This window comes from Blennius ocellaris (genome assembly GCF_963422515.1).
Source record: "Blennius ocellaris genome assembly, chromosome: 20".
Taxonomy (NCBI): domain Eukaryota; kingdom Metazoa; phylum Chordata; class Actinopteri; order Blenniiformes; family Blenniidae; genus Blennius; species Blennius ocellaris.
In genome coordinates this window covers 23,728,127-23,737,241 of record NC_137669.1, presented here as the reverse complement: position 1 = coordinate 23,737,241, position 9,115 = coordinate 23,728,127, and the positions used below count along the sequence as shown (strand labels likewise).

Genomic DNA, 9,115 nt, shown 5'->3' with positions numbered 1-9,115 from the left:
TCCGAACCTGCTAACATGCTAACCTGTTCCTTTCCTCTCTTCCTCTCCTCTCTTCCTCTCCTCTCTTCCTCTCCTCTCTTCCTCTCCTCTCTTTCTTTCCTCTCTTCTTCTCCTCTCTACCTCTCCTCTGTTCCTCTCCTCTCCTCTCTTCCTCTCCTCTCTTTCTTTCCTCTCCTCTCTTCCTCTCCTCTCTTCCTCTCATCTCTTCCTCTCCTCTCTTCCTCTCCTCTCTTCCTCTCGTCTCTTCCTCTCCTCTCTTCCCTCTCCTCTCTTCCTCTCTTCCTCTCCTCTCTTCCTCTCGTCTCTTCCTCTCCTCTCTTCCTCTCCTCTCTTCCTCTCTTCCTCTCCTCTCTTCCTCTCCTCTCCTCCTCGGTTCACTGTCAACTCTTCTCTTTGTCCTCCTTCTTTCCGTCTCCTTGACAACCATTGCTGCATCGCTGCATCTCACTTCGGTTGCCATGGCAACCATAATGGAGTGTGGGTCGCCATGGCAACACTCTATCCTGATTCCACCATCAAGGGCAGGGAGAGGTGCAAGTGTAGGAGAACACATTCCCCCAAAGGACACACACACACACACACACACACACACACACACACACACACACACACACACACACACACACACACACACACACACACACACACACACACACAGGTATACCTAGAATGTGCCTTTCACTCCCACACATGCAAAGTGCAGCGTCTCCACCACTTCTCATTCTGCGGGGCGGAGCGCCTGACGGCTGGAGGGAAAGTTGGAGGAGGTGCAGAAGGTGGTTGCAGAAGGTGGTGCAGAAGGTGGTGCAGAAGGAGGTGCAGAAGGAGGTGCAGAAGGTGGTGCAGAAGGAGGTGAGGCGTCGGTCTGTTGAAAAGCACGAGTACTGGAATGTAACTGCACAAAGTTAGTGTAACGGGGGGGGGGGGGTCAGACTAATGAGGCAACAGCTGCTCCGTCAGCTGTCGCATGTTTCAGCTCCACCAAGGACGGAGGCATAATGAGGAGCAGCGATGCACCTGGGTCCACTTCCCCAGAGAGCTCTCAGGAAGACCTCGGCGCCATCTGCCAGCGTCCCTGGTGGGGGAGGGGCCCTGGTGGGGGAGGAGACTGGTGGGGGAGGGGGCCTGGTGGGGGAGGAGACTGGGTGGGGGAGGGCGCTGGTGGGGGAGGAGACTGGTGGGGGAGGGGCCCTGGTGGGGGAGGAGACTGGTGGGGGAGGGGGCCTGGTGGGGGAGGGGCCTGGTGTAGCTTCATCGTATGACAGTCATGATTTTACACCCAAATGAGAAAAAGAAACTGTAAAGCCCAAGTTTGACCTGAAGGTGGCGCTGCAGGAAACGTCACATCGTCGCCGAACCACCAGGCCTCAAACGGTTCTGCTCATTAATGTCGTCAGCAAACTTGAGAAGATCGATATGAAAACTTTTCCAGATGCATTCTGGGTACAGGTTTGCCCTGATGGTGGCGCTAGAGGACCGGTCAACTCATTGGTAGGTTGACTTCTTCAAAGAGTTGTTCATGTTTTCAACAGAGAAACTAATTGTTTGACTCGTCAGCAATTTGATGTCATTTATTCTGGAGGTGAAATTGATTCTGAGGATCAAACGTGTGAAGAACTGAAGAACAGGAGGATCAAGGAAACGATAAATATCTCCAATATAGTCATGAATCCAAAGTTCTCTATATTAATTCTAGCACCGCTCTGGTTTACGTCACACTGATCATTCAGACTTTGATCTTTTTCAAATGTCCTTGCTTCATGTTTCTTGCCTTCCGTCACTGAATTCCGCGGAATCAGAAGCAGAATCTCGCTCTGAACTCGTCTGACTGAAGTGTGACGCCTGAATAAGATCCTGCAGCTTCCATAGCAACCGTTGCTATTCTGACCTGAAGATTCCAGGGTTCCATGGCAACATCGCTGCTATTTGCATCGTTTTGAAACATGGAAAGCCTCCGACTCTTCCTCTGTGGCCTGAAGCTGTGAAAGTGACGTTAAAGAGGCTGAGAGGAGCCGAGCTGCAATCTGAGGAGCTGAAGCTCAGTGTGGAAACATCCTGCTGCATGGAGGCAAGAGCCTGCAGCTTCCTGCAGCTTCCTGCCGCTTCCTGCCGCCTCCTGCCGCCTCCTGCAGCTTCCTGCCGCTTCCTGCCGCTTCCTGCAGCTTTCTGCAGCTTCCTGCCGCTTCCTGCAGCTTCCTGCAGCTTCCTGCCGCTTCCTGCAGCTTCCTGCCGCCTCCTGCAGCTTCCTGCAGCCTCCTGCAGCCTCCTGCCACTTCCTGCAGCCTCCTGCCGCTTCCTGCCGCTTCCTGCCGCTTCCTGCCGCTTCCTGCAGCTTCCTGCCACTTCCTGCCGCCTCCTGCCGCCTCCTGCCGCTTCCTGCCGCTTCCTGCCGCTTCCTGCAGCTTCCTGCCGCTTCCTGCAGCTTCCTGCAGCTTCCTGCCGCTTCCTGCCGCTTCCTGCAGCCTCCTGCAGCCTCCTGCAGCTTCCTGCCGCTTCCTGCCGCTTCCTGCCGCTTCCTGCCGCTTCCTGCAGCTTCCTGCAGCTTCCTGCCACTTCCTGCCGCTTCCTGCCGCCTCCTGCAGCTTCCTGCCGCCTCCTGCAGCTTCCTGCCGCTTCCTGCAGCTTCCTGCCGCTTCCTGCCGCTTCCTGCAGCTTCCTGCCGCCTCCTGCCGCCTCCTGCAGCCTCCTGCCGCTTCCTGCAGCTTCCTGCCGCCTCCTGCCGCTTCCTGCCGCTTCCTGCAGCTTCCTGCCGCTTCCTGCAGCTTCCTGCCGCCTCCTGCAGCTTCCTGCCGCTTCCTGCAGCTTCCTGCAGCTTCTTGCCGCCTCCTGCAGCTTCCTGCCGCCTCCTGCAGCTTCCTGCCGCTTCCTGCCACTTCCTGCAGCTTCCTGCCACTTCCTGCCGCCTCCTGCAGCTTCCTGCCGCTTCCTGCAGCTTCCTGCCGCCTCCTGCCGCTTCCTGCCGCCTCCTGCCGCTTCCTGCAGCTTCCTGCCGCTTCCTGCAGCTTCCTGCCGCCTCCTGCAGCTTCCTGCCGCTTCCTGCAGCTTCCTGCCGCTTCCTGCAGCTTCCTGCCGCCTCCTGCAGCTTCCTGCCGCCTCCTGCAGCTTCCTGCAGCTTCTTGCCGCCTCCTGCAGCTTCCTGCCGCTTCCTGCAGCTTCCTGCCGCTTCCTGCCGCTTCCTGCCGCCTCCTGCAGCTTCCTGCCGCTTCCTGCCGCTTCCTGCTTCCTGCTGCTTCCTGCAGCTTCCTGCAGCTTCCTGCTGCTTCCTGCCACTGCGTCTTCTGACCGTACCGTCATGGTTGCCATGGTAATCACTGGTAAACACTGAGGTAAACACTGAGGTCAACAGGTAAACACTGAGGTTCCATGGGAAACAGTTGGACGTGGACATGGACAGACGTGTCCTCGTCTTCCTGCCGGCAAGACGTCACGTCGCTTTTCTTCTCAAACTGGTTGTTGTTGGACTTTTCCTGGACAACACTTGTAAACTAGAGGTTAAAAACAACTAGAGGTTAAAAACAACTAGAGGTTAAAAACAACTAGAGGTTAAAAACAACTAGAGGTTAAAAACAACTAGAGGTTTAAAGCAGAATCCATCCTGTTGGTTCAGTTTATTGAGACGCGTGGCGGCGCTCGGCTCAGTGAAGGAGGTGAAGAGGAGAGTTGTTTTCTCAGTGAAGGAGGTGAAGAGGAGAGTTGTTTTCTCAGTGAAGGAGGTGAAGAGGAGAGTTGTTTTCTCAGTGAAGGAGGTGAAGAAGAGAGTTGTTTTCTCAGTGAAGGAGGTGAAGAAGAGAGTTGTTTTCTCAGTGAAGGAGGTGAAGAAGAGAGTTGTTTTCTCAGTGAAGGAGGTGAAGAGGAGAGTTGTTTTCTCAGTGAAGGAGGTGAAGAGGAGAGTTGTTTTCTCAGTGAAGGAGGTGAAGAGGAGAGTTGTTTTCTCAGTGAAGGAGGTGAAGAGGAGAGTTGTTTTCTCAGTGAAGGAGGTGAAGAAGAGAGTTGTTTTCTCAGTGAAGGAGGTGAAGAAGAGAGTTGTTTTCTCAGTGAAGGAGGTGAAGAAGAGAGTTGTTTTCTCAGTGAAGGAGGTGAAGAAGAGAGTTGTTTTCTCAGTGAAGGAGGTGAAGAAGAGAGTTGTTTTCTCAGTGAAGGAGGTGAAGAAGAGAGTTGTTTTCTCAGTGAAGGAGGTGAAGAGGAGAGTTGTTTTCTCAGTGAAGGAGGTGAAGAGGAGAGTTGTTTTCTCAGTGAAGGAGGTGAAGAAGAGAGTTGTTTTCTCAGTGAAGGAGGTGAAGAGGAGAGTTGTTTTCTCAGTGAAGGAGGTGAAGAGGAGAGTTGTTTTCTCAGTGAAGGAGGTGAAGAGGAGAGTTGTTTTCTCAGTGAAGGAGGTGAAGAGGAGAGTTGTTTTCTCAGTGAAGGAGGTGAAGAAGAGAGTTGTTTTCTCAGTGAAGGAGGTGAAGAAGAGAGTTGTTTTCTCAGTGAAGGAGGTGAAGAGGAGAGTTGTTTTCTCAGTGAAGGAGGTGAAGAAGAGAGTTGTTTTCTCAGTGAAGGAGGTGAAGAGGAGAGTTGTTTTCTCAGTGAAGGAGGTGAAGAGGAGAGTTGTTGACTGACGCCGTCACGAGGTGCGTTTGATTCGCTGCCCGAGCGCCGCAGGAACCCCGCCGGTCCCGGCCCTGGCCGCACGCCAGCTCCTCCGTCACGCCGCCGCTCTGCTGTGTTTCAGGGCCCGGGCCCCCCGCCGACCAGACGGTGGTCATCGAGGAGTTCCGCTACCTGTCCCAGAAGCTGTTCGTGTCGGTGGCGGTGTTCGCCGGCCTGGGCATCCTGCTGGGCGTCGTCTGCCTCACCTTCAACATCTACAACAGCAGAGTCAGGTAAGGCCGTCTGCTGACGGAGCGCCACGTCTTCACTCCGTCATGTCCCCGTCAGCTCCACCCTCCTCCCCGCCTGCAGGTACATCCAGAACTCGCAGCCGTACCTGAACAACATGACGGCGGTGGGCTGCATGATGGCGCTGGCGGCCATCTTCCCCCTGGGCCTGGACGGCCTCCACGTCCACAGAAGACAGTTTCCCGTCATCTGCCAGGTAGAAAGTACTCCATTACTTCGTCTCGACACGTTTGTCCTCATGACGTGTCCTGTAAGTCTGTCCTCATGAAGTCTCCTGTATGTCTGTCCTCATGAAGTCTCCTGTTCGTCTGTCCTCATGAAGTCTCCTGTACGTCTGTCCTCATGAAGTCTCCTATAGTGTCTGTCCTCATGAAGTCTCCTATAGTGTCTGTCCTCATGAAGTCTCCTGTTCGTCTGTCCTCATGAAGTCTCCTGTAGTGTCTGTCCTCATGAAGTCTCCTGTATGTCTGTCCTCATGAAGTCTCCCGTATGTCTGTCCTCATGAAGTCTCCTGTTCGTCTGTCCTCATGAAGTCTCCTGTACGTCTGTCCTCATGAAGTCTCCTGTAGTGTCTGTCCTCATGAAGTCTCCTGTAGTGTCTGTCCTCATGAAGTCTCCTATAGTGTCTGTCCTCATGAAGTCTCCTGTACGTCTGTCCTCATGAAGTCTCCTATAGTGTCTGTCCTCATGAAGTCTCCTGTACGTCTGTCCTCATGAAGTCTCCTGTATATCTGTCCTCATGAAGTCTCCTGTACGTCTGTCCTCATGAAGTCTCCTATAGTGTCTGTCCTCATGAAGTCTCCTATAGTGTCTGTCCTCATGAAGTCTCCTGTACATCTGTCCTCATGAAGTCTCCTGTATATCTGTCCTCATGAAGTCTCCTGTATATCTGTCCTCATGAAGTCTCCTGTACGTCTGTCCTCATGAAGTTTCCTATAGTGTCTGTCCTCATGAAGTCTCATGTACGTCTGTCCTCATGACGTCTCCTGTACGTCTGTCCTCATGAAGTCTCCTATAGTGTCTGTCCTCATGAAGTCTCCTGTACGTCTGTCCTCATGAAGTCTCCTGTATATCTGTCCTCATGAAGTCTCCTGTAGTGTCAGTCCTCATGAAGTCTCCTATAGTGTCTGTCCTCATGACGTCTCCTGTACGTCTGTCCTCATGAAGTCTCCTATAGTGTCTGTCCTCATGACGTCTCCTGTACGTCTGTCCTCATGAAGTCTCCTATAGTGTCTGTCCTCATGACGTCTCCTGTACGTCTGTCCTCATGAAGTCTCCTGTACGTCTGTCCTCATGAAGTCTCCTATAGTGTCTGTCCTCATGACGTCTCCTGTACGTCCGTCACCTTTTCGCTCTGAGAACTGAGAGCAGCCAGAGGTTTGGTTCCAACAGAACCAACGCTTCTCTTGGAACCGACAAACAAAGGTACCCAGAAAATCCCTCCAGTCTCTCCTTCCATTGGTTTGACTCAGTGAGAGTAGTTGTGATTAAAGTAGCTGTGACTCCGCCACCTCCTGTTCACCACATGTCTTCTGGAGACTTCGGGACCCTGCAGCTCGTTGTGTCCTGGATTATGAAGATTCCAATGTAGGACACGTTCCCCGACGTGGCCGCGGCCTCTGGGACTGTGAGGCTCCGGCGCGTCGGGCTTGACTGTAATCGCGGCGCCGCGACTCAGCAGGCCTGTCAGTCGCTCTCACGTCCTGACGAGTCTTTGCCTTTGGGAACATGTGACGGTTATGTAACGGAGGAAGGACGACGCCTCTGGAGACATCAGAGCCCGAACACGTCCTGTCAGACGCTGTCCTCCTCGGCTCAAACACTATCTTACATTTGAAGCACAGCTTCCTGTCCTCCTGAGCTCCACGTCCACTCTGAGCTCCCGTCTGTCCACGACGTCTCCTGTACGTCTGTCCTCATGAAGTGTCCTGTACGTCTGTCCTCATGATGTCTCCTGTACGTCTGTCCTCATGAAGTCTCCTGTACGTCTGTCCTCATGAAGTCTCCTGTAGCGTCTGTCCTCATGACGTCTCCTGTATGTCTATCCTCATGAAGTCTCCTGTACGTCTGTCCTCATGAAGTCTCCTGTAGCGTCTGTCCTCATGACGTCTCCTGTACGTCCAGCCTGGTTCATGTCCAGCCTGGTTCATGTCCAGGCGGTTCATGTCCAGGCGGTTCATGTCCAGGTGGTTCATGTCCAGGTGGTTCATGTCCAGCCTGGTTCACGTCCAGCCTGGTTCATGTCCAGCCTGGTTCATGTCCAGGTGGTTCATGTCCAGGCGGTTCATGTCCAGCCTGGTTCATGTCCAGGTGGTTCATGTCCAGGTGGTTCATGTCCAGGCGGTTCATGTCCAGCCTGGTTCATGTCCAGGTGGTTCATGTCCAGCCTGGTTCATGTCCAGGCGGTTCATGTCCAGGCGGTTCATGTCCAGGTGGTTCATGTCCAGGTGGTTCATGTCCAGGTGGTTCATGTCCAGGCGGTTCATGTCCAGGTGGTTCATGTCCAGCCTGGTTCATGTCCAGCCTGGTTCATGTCCAGGCGGTTCATGTCCAGGCGGTTCATGTCCAGCCTGGTTCATGTCCAGGCGGTTCATGTCCAGGTGGTTCATGTCCAGCCTGGTTCATGTCCAGGCGGTTCATGTCCAGGTGGTTCATGTCCAGCCTGGTTCATGTCCAGGCGGTTCATGTCCAGCCTGGTTCATGTCCAGGCGGTTCATGTCCAGGTGGTTCATGTCCAGGCTGGTTCATGTCCAGCCTGGTTCATGTCCAGCCTGGTTCATGTCCAGGCGGTTCATGTCCAGGCGGTTCATGTCCAGCCTGGTTCATGTCCAGGTGGTTCATGTCCAGGCGGTTCATGTCCAGCCTGGTTCATGTCCAGCCTGGTTCATGTCCAGCCTGGTTCATGTCCAGGCGGTTCATGTCCAGGCGGTTCCTGACAGGTTCCACCAGAGCAGACTAACGAGGGACGGGTTCCGAGGACTTTCCTGGTTTAACTCTTGACGTTCCTCTGCAGTTCCGTCTCTGGCTGCTGGGTTTGGGGTTCAGCCTGGCCTACGGCAGCATGTTCACCAAGATCTGGTGGGTCCACACTGTCTTCACCAAGAAGGACGAGAAGAAGGACAAGAGGAAGGTAAAACATGTCTGGTGGTTGTTCGTTCTGAAACAGAACAGTTAGTTGTACTGAAAGCTTAGCTTAGCTTAGCTTAGCTTAGCTTAGCTTAGCTTAGCTTATCATATCTTATATTATCATATTATATCATATCATATCATATCATATTATCATTATTATCATTATCATTAGGCCACTGCCTCTGAGCATGAGGTCGTCTGTCCGTCCTGCTGCCTGTGAGCTGCTTCCATCAGTCCCGGTCTCAGGTCTCAGGTGGAACCGGTCTCAGGTGGAACCGGTCTCAGGTCTCAGGTGGAACCGGTCTCAGTCAGAACTGGATCACAGGGATCCAGAATCCAGTCCCACATGTTTGTCTGTCCTGCAGCACCTGGACCCCTGGAAGCTCTACGCCACGGTGGGGGTCCTGCTGGCCGTGGACATCCTGTCCCTGCTGGTCTGGCAGGTGGTGGATCCCTTACACATCACCGTGGAGGTATGGTCGTCCTCCGTATGGTCGTCCTCCGTATGGTGGTCCTCGGTATGGTGGTCCTCGGTATGGTGGTCCTCCGTATGGTCGTCCTCCGTATGGTCATCTTCCGTATGGTCATCCTCCATATGGTCGTCCTCCGTATAGTCGTCCTCAGTATGGTCGCCCTCGGTATGGTCGTCCTCCGTATGGTCGTCCTCCGTATGGTGGTCCTCGGTATAGTCATCCTCGGTATGGTGGTCCTCGGTATAGTCATCCTCCGTATGGTGGTCCTCCGTACAGTCATCCTCCGTATGGTGGTCCTCGGTATGGTGGTCCTCGGTATGGTGGTCCTCAGTATGGTGGTCCTCCGTAGAGTCATCCTCCGTATAGTCATCCTCCGTATGGTCGTCCTCGGTATGGTCGTCCTCCGTATGGTCGTCCTCCGTATGGTGGTCCTCGGTATGGTGGTCCTCGGTATAGTCATCCTCCGTATAGTCATCCTCCGTATGGTGGTCCTCGGTATGGTCGTCCTCGGTATGGTGGTCCTCGGTATGGTGGTCCTCCGTATAGTCATCCTCCGTATAGTCATCCTCCGTATGGTCGTCCTCGGTATGGTCGTCCTCCGTATGGTGGTCCTCCGTATGGTGGTCCTCCGTATGGTG

At 54.0% G+C, this 9,115-nt stretch overlaps 1 protein-coding gene across 1 annotated transcript in view; it reads left to right on the top strand.

The window, feature by feature from the left end:
- gabbr1b (gamma-aminobutyric acid (GABA) B receptor, 1b) overlaps positions 1-9,115 on the top strand; it is a gene marked incomplete at both ends in the record, with an annotated part of 34,188 nt that overhangs the window by 9,836 nt on the left and 15,237 nt on the right. Inside the window, 4 exon segments of the mRNA XM_080515905.1 lie at positions 4,709-4,859; positions 4,939-5,071; positions 7,889-8,005; positions 8,370-8,477. Of these exon segments, the coding sequence (XP_080372031.1) occupies positions 4,709-4,859; positions 4,939-5,071; positions 7,889-8,005; positions 8,370-8,477 (509 nt within the window).